Source organism: Vidua chalybeata, chromosome 5 (genome assembly GCF_026979565.1).
Source record: "Vidua chalybeata isolate OUT-0048 chromosome 5, bVidCha1 merged haplotype, whole genome shotgun sequence".
NCBI lineage: Eukaryota > Metazoa > Chordata > Aves > Passeriformes > Viduidae > Vidua > Vidua chalybeata.
The window spans coordinates 24,374,087-24,390,432 of record NC_071534.1 but is presented as its reverse complement, the minus strand read 5'-3'; the positions used below and the strand labels follow the sequence as shown (position 1 = coordinate 24,390,432).

General features: G+C 34.2%; 2 protein-coding genes across 3 annotated transcripts in view; one reads left to right on the top strand and one right to left on the bottom strand.

Moving 5' to 3' along the window:
* The window catches only part of PARPBP (PARP1 binding protein), a 38,504-nt gene extending 24,481 nt beyond the window's left edge, over positions 1-14,023 (top strand). For both annotated transcript variants that reach the window (XM_053943249.1, XM_053943248.1), the window contains 4 exons: positions 2,143-2,321; positions 3,531-3,612; positions 12,292-12,433; positions 13,062-14,023. In XM_053943249.1, the coding sequence (XP_053799224.1) occupies positions 2,143-2,321; positions 3,531-3,612; positions 12,292-12,433; positions 13,062-13,396 (738 nt within the window). In that variant the 3' untranslated portion in view covers positions 13,397-14,023. The remainder of the gene's footprint in view (positions 1-2,142; positions 2,322-3,530; positions 3,613-12,291; positions 12,434-13,061) is intronic.
* Positions 13,709-15,027, bottom strand: PMCH (pro-melanin concentrating hormone). The gene is made up of 3 exons (XM_053943250.1): positions 14,717-15,027; positions 14,016-14,217; positions 13,709-13,796 (listed from the first exon to the last, which is right to left on the bottom strand). The coding sequence occupies exons 1-3, from the start codon at positions 14,966-14,968 to the stop codon at positions 13,747-13,749; spliced, it is 504 nt and encodes a 167-aa protein (XP_053799225.1). The 5' UTR covers positions 14,969-15,027; the 3' UTR covers positions 13,709-13,746.
* Between the last annotated feature and the right edge of the window lie 1,319 nt (positions 15,028-16,346).

Below are 16,346 nucleotides of genomic sequence, written 5' to 3'. Positions count from 1 at the left end.
GTGGGGAATTTTTTTGTTGATGTAAGTGAAGTCTGTGAAGATTGTGATGAATTTCTATTTTAACAATTATCCTTAAGCATATGATCCAGAGAGCTGAGGAGTGGAAAAGGGAGCTTAGGCAAATGTTAAGATAGTGATATCAAATTGAATATTTTAGTGGAACTTGGTGTGGAAGAACATTTTACTAAACAAACGGAAGGGTAATAAAAAGAGAAAGCAAAATTTTAAAAGTCCAATAAGTTTTCCAAATCAATTCAAGCTCTATTAGAAATTAGAGCATCTGTGTTGTTCTATTAAGATCTCAGGGCAGCAAAGATTAATGCTTTGTTCTGATTCTTACATAGAGCTTGGGGGTTTTGTTTTGCTTGCATTTAATAAGAAAACCCCCTGATGCTATAATTTTTCAGAAAAAAATGGTCTATATTCAGTTTAAATTTTGGTTTGATAGGATGCTAGGCTTTTTTCCTATGCAAGAGATTAAATAGTTTCTTTGAGTGCAAATTTAAAATATCATCTTTAGTATAGAGGTGAAAATTATGCCTCCACTTGCTCCTGGTAAGGCTGCTTCCTCATAAAATATACTTAAAAAGTGTAACTTCATTAGAAAAATATTTGCATTTCTCCTGGCAGTGGCAGTTTTCTTCCATCATTGCTCAGTTTTCTTGCAAATACCTGGTTTATAAGAATCTAGAGCTCCAAGAGAAGTTATTACTTTATGCAGCAGGAAGCACTATTTTGTGTTGAAGCCTGCACAAGTGATTAATGGGAATTGTGATTAATTTCTTCCTAGGAAAATTACTACTGTAAATGGAATCTGTCTGGAACTATTTTATTTAAAAAAATAATTTGATTCATTATTAGGCTTATTTATAAGCATGTTGGTTTTTTTTTTTTTTTTTTTTTTGTTTTTTTTTTTTTTTTTTTTGTCTTACTGAGATCTTTTTGTTGTCTTACCTATAGTTCTTATTTTGCCTTGGACTTTTGTCCATGGTTAGTACACAGAATGAGCTTCTGGTGTTATAGTACTTAAAAACTGAAAATTGTTTCTAAAGATTTTTTTTTTGTGTATCATCAGTCAAAATGATGCCAATTTTGAACTTCTTTCATTAAGACAAATTCACAATGGCACACATGACATTTAATAAAAATCTATGTTATGGTGATGTAACTGAAAAGGTTCAGAATAAATTTTGAAGAAATTAAATGGCACTGAAATAGGCCAATTCTGTAAAGCCAAATAACAACCATTTCTGTAATTGCTATTTCTAGCTATTGATTATAACTTATAGTAGCTGACTGACATGTGTTGCTATGGTTTCTTGAAAGCTACATACACTAATTGATGTAATCAAATAGAGAGAAAAATAGAATTTGATCTTTTCAAGACTGTGTTTAAAAGCAGTTAACTGATTAGATAAATGCAGTTCATTGCTTGTCTTGCCCTTCAGAATAAAGTCAGAGTATTCAGTGTTTCTGTGTATTAGTGAATAAGAGAACCTATAGTTTTAAAATAACTACCACTGTGTATTAAGCCCTAAATTTCTCTATGGAATTCCTAGTACTTTTAAAGAAAAATATAGCAACTTTCTAGATTTTTTAAGTCCCACAGTGGCTATGGATTTCTTCATCTGTACTGCTGACTGTTGCATTGAGCACTTCCAGATGCGGATTGGGTTTTTTCTTTAAGGAATTCTTTTTTCTTGTGGAAAATCGTGGGGAATTCACCCAAACAACAGGAAATTGTGCCACGTACATGTGTTGTCAAATCTTGATGGAAATATCACTTTTAACCAACTGCTTTAGCAGACTGTTAGTCAGGGTGGTTGGACTTCACAGAATATGTTTGTGTTCCAGAAAATAGAAGGTTCATTTCTGCTGCACCTTTTCAGCATAGATTTATATATTTTTCCCCGTGACTTGCTCATCTGTGTATACACATAGCTGTCAGTGATCTAAACTCTACTAACTACTTGGGATGAGAAAAATTTTCCCATGGAGAAATTCTGCATAAATTCCCCTTACTGCAAAAGGGAGGGAGGGGATTCTCACACCTTGTACTGATGTGGATTGATTTTGGAGGCAAGCTATTGGTCTGGCTTGCTGAACTTTGCTGTTTTATCTTCCTTTTTAATTTACTTTCAGCCAAAATTGCATTCCATAAATCATGGCACTGCATATTGTGGCAGAGATACTGTAAAGGTCTTGCTAGTTCTTCTGGATGAAGAAGCTGTCAGTCCTCCCACCCAGAACAAAGCGGATCTGTTGTGTGACAGTGAAAGCTTAAATTTGTGTGGCATCACCTCTGTTTTGACACTCTTCAGGTGAGTGTTAGGAGGTTGCTTTTGTTGTGTTCCTTTCTTTGTCTTTTTTTTAAGGATCTGAGTCTAACAAAGCATTGATGTTACACAAAGCAAATAACCAACGTGCAGTCTGCTGTAAGATTAGGTGTAAAGCAAAAGCAATTTTAGAGCAGTTTTGAGTTTTCAAAAGTTTTCTAAATCTTCATTTGCGTTTTCGGTGTTTTCAAGATACTTTTGTAACATGGTTTTTTTATATAGTACATTTCTGGGCTGCACAAACTCTATGAAGGACACTCAAAAACCCATTTCTGTGGGCACTGACAAGGAAACTCGTCTATCTATGCACTGAAGAAGCAGTGATTTATTTGGTCACTGGTCCTGAGGAATCATCAGTCGTTGAAAAAGCAGGATGCTGAGAATTTGGTTACAAAGAATTATGGTTACAAAGAAGATTCATGAACTGGAACAATGGTGGAGACAGTAACATGATGAAGCTATTTTGAAGCTACGTATTTTGGCAATTAAAATAGGAGAACCAATGCAAGGCTGGCAGAAATTTTGCCCCACAGGCAACTAGAAATAAATAAAGAACAAGCTAAATCAAATTTTATTTATGAAAAATTGGATAAAATGAGCTACATAAATAATGAATTATTGTTGAAGAACCTGTCCTCATTGATCTGCCATGACCTTAAACAGAGAAGTAATTACTTACAAATGTACAGATTAGTTCTTATTTCAAGACCAAAAAATTCCCCTTTATATGCATCATTAATTTTTTTCATTATAGGCATCAAGTTTTTTCATTGATGTATGTAACTAATTACATAATGACATGTAAGAGAGTGGAAATGTTTTGTGTGAAATATGTGGAAAACTATATTGAATGTCAACCAGATGCATTACAGGAGGGTGTAAGTAGAATGGTGGCTTAGAAGATCATCACTAGCATTACAAATAATAATAATAATAATAATGCTGTGTCTGCAGAGCTACAATATTGGAAACACACTGCAAAATGAGTACCAGAAATTGGAACTGTAGGTTTGATTTCTTTGTGCTCTCTTCAGTTGTCGCAGTACATGTGGTTCCTTAGGAAGGTAGAAAATAAGGTAAAGCTTGGAGAGTAAAGGTATTTACCTTTCTGTTCCTGAGGAACTTGGTATGGCAACAGTTTTTATTAATTAATTGATTTTACATGTTCTAAATACTTACCTCTTTTTAATATAGATCTCCAGCACGATCCAATGGCTCTTCTCCAAAACCTCTTGGACAACGTATTCTGAAATGTATGGATGAAAAAGTAATTAAGGTACTCTGTTACTTTTATCACTATTATGACAATGCCTCTATAGTTGCATAGCAATTCCTACAGTGTTACATTTCAGCCAGGTATTTGAGATTTTCATCCCATAGCTAAAGAAATGTAGTTGTGATTAACCTGTGGTAATTGGTCCAACTAGAGCAGTATTTTAATATGAATAGAAATATCTAAAACTCCAGAAGAGAGAGGCTTTTAAACTTCAAAGTACTTCCTAATGAAATTTTCTTAGTGAGGGTGTACTGAATTAATCTCTCTTCATTTACCTGTGTATTTCAGGACCATAGAAATAAACCGAACTATATGAAAACAGAGATAGAACTGAAGGCAGGCACCTGATTTTACTTCTGATAAAATAGACATTGAAAAAGTATAATAGTGATGGTTTCATTGCTTGTTTTTTCTTTTGATGCTTTTTATTTGTACCAATCTGAGGACATTTCTATAACATTGCTTTGTGAACACTAAAATAAAGATGCTAATGTTTGCTTTTTGTAGATGAAATGGAACTTTACAGCACATTGGTTTTGTGAGGGGCTCTATTCAAAAGAACAATGTTTCAATGTTTCAGAAAATTGCTGTCTTTCAGTGCACTACATTTTACATAGTATTTTTTCCTTAAAATTGGCAAACTTGAACGTTGGGACTATGGATGGAGGCAGAGCTTGTCTTCTGCAGTATTTAAACAGAAAGCTAAATAAAAGTAGTGGCATAATATTTTTTACAAACTTAGTCCCGGCAATATGTAAAAACACAAATGTAATCAACATGATAGGAAGAGGTGTTCTAACCAATCAGACTGGTTCTAGAACAGCACAATGGAAAATATCTTTCACTGAACATTAGATAAACTTGAACACATAGTGCATGTCTAAGAAGTAGACATCAAAATGAAAAGCACTGTCAGTATTTTCAGCATGCATTTTAAATATTCTTCAACTTCATTCTGAGTCCTTTTATATGGATTGGGTCAATGACGAGTATTTTGGATACATGCGCTAAGTAGGGTGAAACTTAGTTTAAAACTCATAGGCAAATTATGAAAAAATTAATACAGGATCAACTTTATTTTATGTAAGCAGCATATTTAGATAGCAGCTTTACTCATCAAATAGCAAAAATGTGTCATGATGTTTGCATAAAATGTTTAAATATATCATTCTCTTATCTGAATGAAACTTTTGTAATTGGATGCACAAACAGTTTTGTTCAGTATCAAAGTGCAAAAATTATCTAAAAGTAATTATCTGTCACATTTGCGACGTTTGCTGGTTTGACAGGTTTTTGATGGAAGCAAGCAAAAATGAGTCAACTAAAATGATTGTTGACAAACAACTAATAACTTCTATAACTAAGACTCAGTTCTCTGCCATTCATTTTTGATTTCTGCCCTCTTACATAAAATCCTACTTCTTTCTTAAAATGTTGATCTTTCATTTTTTTTTCTCTCTACCTCTAAAAATTTCTGCATTTTCTTTTGCATGTTTCTACTCCTCCATATTCTTTTAAGTCCATATCTTTCTCTTTTCTCTTTCTGTACCTTCTTTGTGGCTGCATACATCTACAAACAAAACTTAGCTACCAACAATTTACAGATCTAGAGTGACCCAAGTGTCCCTTTTGTCAAAACTGGTATCTTCTGTTAATTCTACACTATGCTGTGGATACCCAGCTCTTATCTTGGGGTGGTAGGTCTGTCTGTCTTGGTGTATTCCTATAACACTGAAGAAGGTATTGTACATGTTATATTTTCACTCCATGACATTTCCGGAATATTTTTCTCTGTCTACTCAAGTGCAATTTATTAGGTGTTAATTTTACTTCTTGATGTGCTGCTGTATGTTTTTCTTGGACTTGTTAGCTGCAACTTTAGCCTACATTCCTTCACTGAGATTACTGTTCCAAAGATTGTTATCAAAGTGATTAGACACTAGATACCATCCTAGTGTTTGCATCTCAGTCTGTTCCTTTAAATTGTGGTACATATAAACTACTTGTTATAGCCTGTCTGAATGCATTGATTATTTTATTTGCTGCTTTGCTCTGTCCTTGCTTATATTCAGCCTGCAGTACCAGTCTTTGTTGTTCATTTTTTAATTTTCACCTGAACCCTTTTAGCTTTTACACTGTTTCTTATGGCTGAAGGGATTTCCTGTAGATATCTGCAGAACTCATTATACTCCTTTCAAACTTTTTTCAGTACCTTTAAATCAACCTCTCCTCAAATCTTAGTAGTGCTTTTTGTTGAGATAAATGCCCATTACAGTGACTAATTTCAGTTCTTTTCGCTGTGAATCCATATATTTCTTGTCTAGGATTGTAATGTCTCTTGGTAGAAATAAATTTTGTTCTGTCCTTACTGTACAGCACATAGCACAAAGAATTCCTTGTCCATAGTTATAGATCTCAAGTGCTGTGGTAATATTTACCACCTTCTTACACCGAGTGTCAGTCTCCATTATTATTCCATGCAAACATCTTGAAATGCATACAGGTTGCTTGTAAAATTCAGTTACAAATTTTGCTATGCATAGTGCAGTCATGTTAGCAATTGCTTTAGGAGATACCATATACTTGTTTTTTTTGAATAAGGGAGTAGCAATGTTATGTTTCTTCTCAATATCTGTGATCCTTCAGAGAAATTTCTTTAGCCATATGTGTGATGGTAACTTTAATCCCAAAAGACTATCCTAAGTGCCTTTTTACCATGCTGCCTCTGATAGGTGTTAGGTGGTTAGTCTACAGTATAAGTTAAGGATGTCTCATTAGGACTTATCCCATAGAAGTTACCTTTTTCATGGTATTTGAGAACGGAAGAAAAACATGGTAGTGGTGCTTAGTTTGGTTGTATGCTAAGTCCCTATATTTAAACAAAGACATTTAGGAGAATTTAGAAAGAAAAAAGAGAAACACCTTAACTTAAAATAAAATTTTAAAAAAGCAAGAGATAAAATGTTGTTGTGCCCTCTTTCCTTAAAAGGAACTGATTTCTCAACTTCTATGGAATTACACGGAGGAATGCAGATGGATAATATTTAGACGTAGGGTATGTCATCAGTATGTGTTTTAGTATCTAAAAATAAGGACAGTGGATAAAATAAACAGGTAGCTATGAGCTGGAATTGGTGTTCAGAAATAACATAAATCTTGTGGATATTTCCATTGTGCCAAAACAAATTCCTGGCAGTGGTGAATGACACGGAAATATTTTTTCTCTATCAACCCTCATTAAATACTGGAAGAAACACAGAAATATCATGTAACTATATTGGCATTTGTTGGGAAGCAAAGCTGTTGCTCTTATTGCTTGATGAGAAAGAAGTCTGGGGAGCAAGCATGTTGCATTGTTTCATTTCCTCTAGCAGAAGTAGGTAAGAACAAGAATATGAAACTTGGTTTTTCCTTTGGGAAAAATCCTTTCCTTTGGGTTTCTAGTTTATCTATTGTTTAAGTGTCTTCTGGTGAGTGGTATTTTATAAGAGTCTTTAATTCAGAAAGGTCTGTGGAACACATATTGAATTATGTCTCTTGTTGGCTGTCCTTGTTATGTGTCTTGTCTCCTTTATTGGAGTACATAAGAAGGTTAAGTGGACAGGAGAGGGTTGTTTCATCTGAAAAGGGTTCATCCAGCCTTATATCTGCTTTTTTGAATCATATTTCTATTTATGTGATATGAATAGAAACCCTGTTGTTGACTAGTTATTTTGTAGATTTCAATGGGTTATTAAAGCTCTGCTTAGTGGTGTGAGAGGGGAATGAACAGGCTGTTACAATAACCTGCTTTGTTTAGGCTGAGGAGCAACTGAGGACAACAAAAATGTTGCATAATAAGATTTTCATCTTTGTTCTGCACTGCAAAATATTGAGACTTTCAAGTTGTAGGTGAAATCTTGTTCCTGAACTAATGGGATTGAGTGGAACTGAGAACTTCAGAACTGAGAACTGAAGAATCAAATTTATTAGGCTGTAAGCATGCAATATATCAGAGTGTAAGAGATCTTTTTTTGTAAAGTTAAGATTGTTTTGGCTTTTTGATATATTGTTTTAGAAATCATGCTGCATTGTTAGCAGACTTACCCTGAAACAGCTGCAAGGACTTTCAGTAGTTTGGTGTGGTTTTTTTCTTAATGTAACAGGAGACAACCTTTCCTATATGAGGCACTATTTCCCTCCAATTCAGAACATAGCTGCAGATCTAGTTTTAAGAAGAATTTGTGGCTTAAGAACTCTAACAAATCTTGGCATGCTTGAAGTTCATTGTAATTTTACTGTGTATAGAAATCCTTCCAAGAGAAAAGCTCCACAAAGCAAAAATCCTGGTCTGCCTTTCTCATGTAACTTTTTCATGTCTCTATAAAATGACTTAATATCTAGCTTCATGCACTGCTGTTATTTTTCATAGCTTAGTTCTCTAAATGCTGTTACTTGAGAGAGTTGTTTTGCCTATTTGTGATTCCAGTACAAATAAACTCTGACTTGGAAAACTATCAACAGGAAGTTATCAAGAATTTTCTTGTGTGCTCACTGTAATTGTGAACAGAAGAGTCATAGTAATAGAGAAAACAATCTTCTTCAGGTAGTAGTTTTATCTATTGTTGCAAGAACTAGTTATTTCCTAAGTGCAATATAATTATGGAGAACACCAAAGTTGATTAGTAGTTTAGTAGAGGAGAGAAGTAAAGAGAATGATAAAGTTATATGTTCAGCACAAAATCTGAGGGAAGACTTGGTGTCAGTTGATAATCCACATTTTTGTAGAAAATACCATTTTTATTTCTATAAGACCCGTAAACTACTTTTAGTATCCATAGCTGTGAGTTTGGTTTGAAAACCAATAATGAGGTGATTTGGGGTTCATGTTCTCAAAACAGTAGCAGGTTATTTTGGGATAGCAAAAGGCTGGTACAGTATCATGCTAAAAAAAAAAAAAAAATTATTGTTTCAGTACAATAAAAGCTTGCTAATACCAGAGATATCCAGGATATTTTTTAATAACATGCCTTGGTTTGGTAAAGATATAATTTATTATTTTGTTACTTGTCCCTTTGTACTCGTCTCCCTTTTTCAACTTCCTCTTTCAACTTACCTTGAATATTTTTTTTCTCAAAGGACAAGGGTAAGGATGGAGAAAATAAATTTTCTTTTTATCTCTTTTTTTCTCTTTTTTTCTCTTCCAAATAGTACTCTAGTTGTTTGGCTAGAAAATAAAAACATGTGTTTGTTGTTACTGATGTAGGTTTTCAAATTCTATTATGCCATTCCAGTGCATAAAAACCAAATCTCAACATTCTTAGTGACTAAATATTGGCAGTACTGTATGCAGATGCTGGAAGGAGATCTGGAACAGATTATAATCTAACTTTTTAAAATAAATAGAGCATGCACCATTAATATCTCACATAAAAGTGACTGTTTTATGTGGGCATTTTGAACAACTGAAACATTTCTCTAGATACAGATGTCAAGGTGGGAGAATGTACTGCTTTATCTGCTTATTAGAACTTCTAATTGACCTATCTGTGCTGGAAGAGTTGTAAATTCTATCCTACTTTCTTCCAGCTGAAAAGTGGTAACAGTGAACATTTTTTTCTGAAATGCAGCAGACCTTTTCTTTGTATGGGGATAAGAGCAACATCTGACTTGCTTGTGAAGAGAAGGAATAGTAAAGCTGAGTTCATTGTGTGCTATTTGTGTACAGCTACTCAGTTAGCAAACTGATCTCCAAACATTTTTTCTCTCCTAAAGCTGTGGGTCATTGGAGTGGTGTTCTTAAAGCAGTGAATTTTAGGGAATTTAATACAAAGAATGCTAAGGGCTTTTTCCTAAGAGCTTTTTCAAGCTGTTAACAGGCTTCATTGTGTGCTTCAAGTAAATTTTAGGTTGATGTTTCTTCTTAAAAACATTCCACTGAAGCGCTCCTTTCTAATTCGGTGCTAGACTTGTGCTCCTTAGTGTTGCCTTCAGGCTGTTAAAATGTGATTATTGCTACTTCAACCGATGTAATACAGTCCTGTACAGAACTGTAGTGAATATATGTTCCTGGGCTAGTTGAAAAGTTTGACTGCTTCAACAAGTTGTCTTACACCATATATACATCCTCTAGATTAGTTCTAGCATCCACATTCTGATTTTGTAGAGCTTTGGGACCTGTTTGCAAATGCCTGACTGATATGTGATGCAATAGACATATGTCAATCTTCAGTGAAGTTGAAACACAGATTGGTTTATGTTGTGACTTTTTCAGTATTTGAACTTGACTTCTGTCTGTTGACTCCACATATTCTATCCCTACAAACTGAATTAGTCAAGTGTCAGATGGGAGCGGCAAAAAGAAACACTGTTTATAAAAAAACCCTGCATTTATTGTTGCTTATAGAATGGTAACTGTCAGGCTTTCTTGCTCAAACTTTGTTGTTCATGCTCTATTTATTTTAGATTTATCAACTTTGCAAAATTGTAGCTTATTCGCCTCTTGCAATATGAATGTAGCCATTTAATTTATTGTTGCAGAATTATTGATATATGTCAGTTACTGAACAATAATTGAGAAATTAGGAATTTGTAAAGGATTAAGATGATGTTTTTCAGAAACATATCAAATACTGGAAAATATTTTTCATTAATATTACAGTAACCTGAAGCTGAAAGGAAATGCAAGCCCTGTATCTTCTTAATATTGTAATTGTACAATACGATGTTCACTAAATTTAAACTAGACAGCTGCTCTATCCTTCAAAACACTTTCTGAAAAGAATACAATGGCATATGCAGTCTACAGCTTCCTCACAAGGGGAAAAGGAGGTGCAGACTCTGATGTCTTCTCTCAAGTGGCCAGGAATAGGACACAAGGGAATGGCATGAAGCTTTTTGAGGGGTTTAGGTTCGATATTAGGAAAAAGATGTTCACCTGAATGTTGATTGGGCACTGGAACAGATCCCCAGGGTAATGGTCACACTACCAAGCCTGACAGAATTCAAGAAATGTTTGGACCATGCTCTGGCACATGGTGTGGTTCTTGGGGTGTCCTGTGCAGGGCCAGGAGTTGGACTTGATGGTCCTTGTGGGTCCCTTCCAACTCAGCATATTCTATAATTCTACTTAGAGTCAGTGAGCTGCGGCATAATCTTGAAGCATACAAACCTTGTAAATATCTATGCACATAGTCGTATTTTGTGGTAAATATTTTAAAGTACAAAGTAGATTCATATTAGAAAGAGATTTGAGTTTTTGAGAGTCAGGCTTATTAGTTTGCCCTGTTAAATCTCCTTTTCTTTCCCAGTCTGTTATCTGGCCCAAATAGATTGCAGTTTTGGAGTCATAGACAATGGGGAAAACTTGGTCCTTTTGGCTCTTGAAGGGAATACTGAGGATTAAAGTAAAGCTATATATGTCCAGGCATTTTGAACCAGAAAGAACAACTGTGTTTCTGTAAATGAATGAGGTATTTTTTGCCAAATTCTCTGTGTATTCACTTGGCCAACAGCAGTACCATGAAAAGATATCTAGGTTGCATCTCAGTGATAAGTTTGAGTCTGGTACCCTATATGCAGGAAAGCAGGATCTGATCAAACTGGCATCAATGTGACTGAATTTTGTGGATGAAGTCCTCCGTGAAAGGAGGTTTCTGGGAACATTATTCTCTTTCCTTCTGTCTAAATCTGAGAATTTGAGTTAGAAGAAAATTATACCTCTAAGGGTCAAATCTGATCTGCAAGGTTTAATCTTGCTTGTGCTAAGAAGAAAAGTAGACTTGCATAATGCAAACCTTTTAATCGGAGACGTGTCTGTAAACCTCTTATTCGACAAATCACTCCTGCTATCTATTTATGTAGTAATATTTATTTTAGAACAGTGTTTATTACTTGTTCTTTCCTCTGATGATTTTACTGAAGCACCTGTTCAGCTCAAATTCATTTAAATTTGCCTGTGCTGTTGTGATAGAATTATAAGCTAAAAATCCAGTTGTATTGTAGTTATCTGCTACATCTTTCAATATAATTTGTATAATCCAGTGCACTTTCAAATGGCAGTGAGGGCAGAATTTGTCTTGCAGTACCTATAGCACCTACGGTCAATTGTGCAGAAAGTACAACACTTGACCCGAAATTCTCAGCTGATGTGAAGCTGTAACTTAAGAATAAGCTGAGGAAATGTTTCCTGTGACTTGAACTAAATGGGTATGTTTTGGCAAGTGAGGAGTTAGACACTGGCATTCAGTGGTGAAATGGCTTTGTTTTGTAAATAAATGTGACATCTGAAATAGTACTTGATATTCCTCTTTCATATATAAATATAGATGATGACCTGCAGAATTATGAAAATTGACTATAGTAGTTGTGGCACCCACTCAAAACAGTGGAGTCTATCAGAAGACAGGGGTATCTTAAGACAGAAAACTTTAATTTGAAGCCCTAGCATTTAATGTGCACCTTTCTGAAAGAGCTGAAAGTAATATTTTTGAACTATTTTAGTACTTTTAATAGAATAATAAATTATTATTCTTGAAAGCCCTTATGATTTGCAAATGATTATCTAATTTTCTTTTTAATGTGAGAATTTTCTGGTATTTTACATGAAAAGAATGGGAAAGCTCATTATTATACAAGTCTTACTGGTGTTGTCTTTCAATTTGTAAATAATAGAAGCTAATGGCAGATTGGTATTTGCAGATGAAGCAATCTTCAATTAAATCCCAGTTTGCCTGTACGTATAAAAATGACTTGAGTGAAAAGAGTGGTCAGCATTCCCATGCAATTCCAACCTGCAAACATCCTGTACCAAAGCAACATTTAAAAGCTGGAAAGTCCACAGGTAAGCTGTGGTAGGATTGAATAAATAAATGTGATGGGTAGTATTTTAAATGCTATGCAAAAAGCCTTTAGTATAACTCAGATGTTTTCAAGGAAAGGAACAAAAATGTCTCATTGTTCTCAATGTCTCATATGCCAGTTAAATCTTTTTGCAATAGAATTGTAATGCCAATGCTTTGAAAATATGTTTGAAAAGTGTGTTGATGCTATCTTGAGTGATATATGTTGCATATATGACATATTTGTTCTTATTCTACAAAAGTAAGCCAAGTGTCATTTATATTTTTGCCATTAAAAGGGGGGAAAATTTGTTTTACTGCAGTACAAACTATATAATATATGAAATTTGTATGCCCTTTAACTCTCTCTTCCAATAGCTTAAAGTTATAAATCCTCTTCCCTATGTTAGTTCTTACATGTTTTTGAGCAATGCAATTTTAAATTGGCAGTGCACTTACGAACACATAGCAAATTTAATAGCAATGACCAGCATAGCTTTGTTTTATTGGTAATACATTTTTTTTAATTAAAAAAAAAAAAAAACATGGCAGTCCTTATAGAAAAAGGATGTATGTTCCCAGGTAACTTTTTATTTCCTCACATATGTTTTTGATATTCTTACATGACAGAAGGTCCAAATTCATATCTTGATGTACCAGGGCTTGGAACTATTTCTGAAAGTGTTCACCAGACTAGAAGTTATACAGAAATGGGAAAGCTGAGTTGTCAGCCAAGGAACAAGAACTCTGAGAATGAACAGATGGATTTGAATAATGACAAAATAATCTGTGACAAGGAAAGTGAACCATCTTTGCAAAAAAATACTAAAAGACTTAAGACTTCAAACAGCTTTAAGAAGGAATTGGACAGCAAAATTGGTGGAAAGAGAAAACAGACCAAAACTGCAAGTAAGAATAAGTTGATTGCTGGTCAGGCAAAATTAACTCACTTTTTTCAACTCTAAGTTTTTGTTTTCACATACATGGTATGCTGACAATTTTGCAAAAAAAAAATGGTTGAAATTTACGAATTACTTCCTTTCATACACAAATAATTGAAAGTAGTTTATGTATTATAGTAGACAACTGCTTACAAGTCTGGATTATGCTGAAGTATTTTATTTTTGAATAACAGTACATTGTTAATAATTACACTGTTATTTTGGGTAGTTAATTATGTATCCTTCTACAATGCAATGGAAAATTATTTTTGGATATGTATGTACAGTTGCACTAACACTTAGTAACTTCAAATTACATTAAATTCAGAATAAAATGTTTAATCTTCAGAGAAGGTGGTGGAGATAAGTGGTTTTCACACTTGCCAACAAGGTCGATAGACTCTTCCCAGCATACACCTGAGGACTATAGAAGAAAAGAAGAGCTTGAAAGTTTAAATCATCAAAGAACCAGATTTCCTATGGCTTCTGGAAATATTACTTTAACAAATGCTCCCTCCCCCATACACCAAATCATAACAGTCATGGAAGTTCTAAATGAACCTTTACCAAATTGCTATATTGATATTGCAGTGTACTTTACCCGAATGAAATAATTTTTTGTGTAAAAATAAAATATATTTACTGTCAAAATCTCTTCTTCCTATAGGGAGTTTAGCTGAATTTTCTTCATCTGTAGTATCTCTTTCCTGTATTGACTCAATATTTTGAATTTCAGTGTCAGCTGGAAAAGCCATGGCTCCCTTCAGTGCAGGATAAGGTAGTTGCTTTCTACCTAAGTTGATTGGCTTAACATGATTGAAGAAATCATGTCTGGAACTTCTGTCCTGTTTTGAGGGCAGACAAGAAGTTTATTTAAAGTCAGTTCACGACATTTTGTTCTTTATACTTCAACAGTGAAGTTACTTTTTATGTTTCAAAATCATACCTTAATAGTAATGACCTGTATTGCATCTTTGGCCAAAATGGTTTAATGAACATAATTAAATGAGTTTTGTGTTTGGCAAAGTTAAAAACCTGTTGCTGCATATAAAGACATCATCAAATATAAATATAAGTTTCTTATTATGCCTTCCCCCCACTCCCATCCTCCAAGTTTTGGCTACTATTTGTGAAAATCAGATTTAATTAAACTCTCCAAGTTACACATTTAGAATCTTGGCATTAGCTATATAGAGTTGAATTTTTTTTCTTGGCTATGTTATGTTAAACTGATATTTTTATATATTTACCTGGTTGTTGCTTTAAATTGTTGTACTTGTTTTCTAAAGGGGTATAAATTAATTTCAATTTTACAATTAAGCCAAAATTTAAAACTGAACTCACCAAAAACTTCATGTTTCCAGCGTTCTTATAATTGAAAACACTGCTGTCATCAGTCTTGTAGTGCTTTAGCAAAGGTATAGCTCCTCTACTCATACTTTTGTCTCCATTTTGTAGAGTTTTTCCTAGGTTTAATGCAGCTAGCAACATATCTTCATCTTCGACCTCTTGCAGAGACTTTGAAACTGAGAGTAGAAAACCTTGAGAAAAAAGAGAGAGAAGGGAGAGAATTAGGATATATGATGAGATGCACATTTTTTAGTTATTTAACACTTGCATAGAGGTTTGGCACTTCTTAAATTCTAAGAAAGCTTGTCCAGTGGTTAATAATTATGTTTTCCATTTCTGGAATGGCACACTTTATATATTTCACAGGTTGAATGGAAACTACTTCAGTGGCTGATGCATTCATGCTTTTAAAATGACTAATTTTAAGGAGTAACCTTTTCCATAATCCTTCTAATCCCACCTGTTTAGAACTAAAACATTTCTTTGTCATACCTAATTTGTTTCTTTGTATGTTTTTAGAACAGATTAGTTCCTTTTGGTGGATCAGTACAACAAAGTTCACAGAAAAATTGATGTCCATTTGTGTTGTTTATAAAGCCTTACCTCTGGTTAAGGCAATTTAAGAAGAGGAACTAATCTACATAAGTAAGCAGGACTGTTGTAAAGCTGTGATGCATCATAGTTTTGACCAAAACTGGATTCACTAAAGAGCAGAAATTCTGGAAATTTCATGATAGCTTAGACTGCTACTGTGTTAAAGCTAAAATAATTAATGTGTATTTTGATGTTTATTACGTCAGGTTGCGTTATACAGAGCTAATGGCTAGAAATATTTATTAGTACCTAATTAACTATGTTTGTATTTTCTTACTGAAAGTGGACCTTTCTCTGCTACAAATATAACATAGTCAAATATTCTTGCTAAGAACGTAGAAAGAAAAGTAAACTCCAGTTTTTCATTTCAAATGCCTTTGAAATGTATCTGCTACCCTGTGGAAGGAAATGTAGACGTTTCTGCATACTGTTGTCTTGTTACTGTTTGATGGGGCTGGGTTTTTTTGTTGCTGTTGGCTGGTTTTGTTTGGTTTGGGGTTTTCTGCCTTATCTGGGAAGCAAATAGGGCCAGCTGAAATTTAGCTAATCTCTTAATGTCAGTGATAGAAACCACACAGTCATTGACTGTGTGCCTCTTAGCTAGTACTTCATGTTTTATCCTTTAGCTTAGTGCAGGGAACCATGCTGCTATTCAAGGCAAAGCACTAGGAAATTGGCCACTGTTCCCTGCTAAACTTCCGGGAAAAGCACCTGCCTTGCCAAAGGAACTTCTTGGTAAGGCATTTCATGGGAAAATGTCATGCCTGACTAAGCAGATTTTTTGACTAAGAAACGTGTTTGGTGTACCCTCTTTTCTCCAAATGAGAAAAGTGCATTTAATCCTTTCTGGGCAAAGCATCTCTCACAAACAGAATTGTTGCTTTTCATTGTTTTCATTTCCTTGCTTTAGAGCCTGTACTTGCCTTTGGGTAATTGAAGTGTTTTTTTTTTTTTCCATTGACTTTAACTGCCTGGCCACAGAGGAGACACATTTGGGAGTTCATTGTACATGGTTTAATACTTCTCATTC

Coding starts and splice junctions, on each gene's coding strand:
- PMCH (XM_053943250.1), bottom strand. CDS start 14,968: ATGTGCATCTCATCATATATCCTAATTCTCTCCCTTCTCTCTCTTTTT. Junction 14,218..14,716: donor CTGGAAACATGAAGTTTTTG/GTGAGTTCAGTT, acceptor CCCTCAAAACAG/GACAGAAGTTCCAGACATGA. Junction 13,797..14,015: donor AGGAAGAAGAGATTTTGACA/GTAAATATATTT, acceptor TTTCTTCTATAG/TCCTCAGGTGTATGCTGGGA.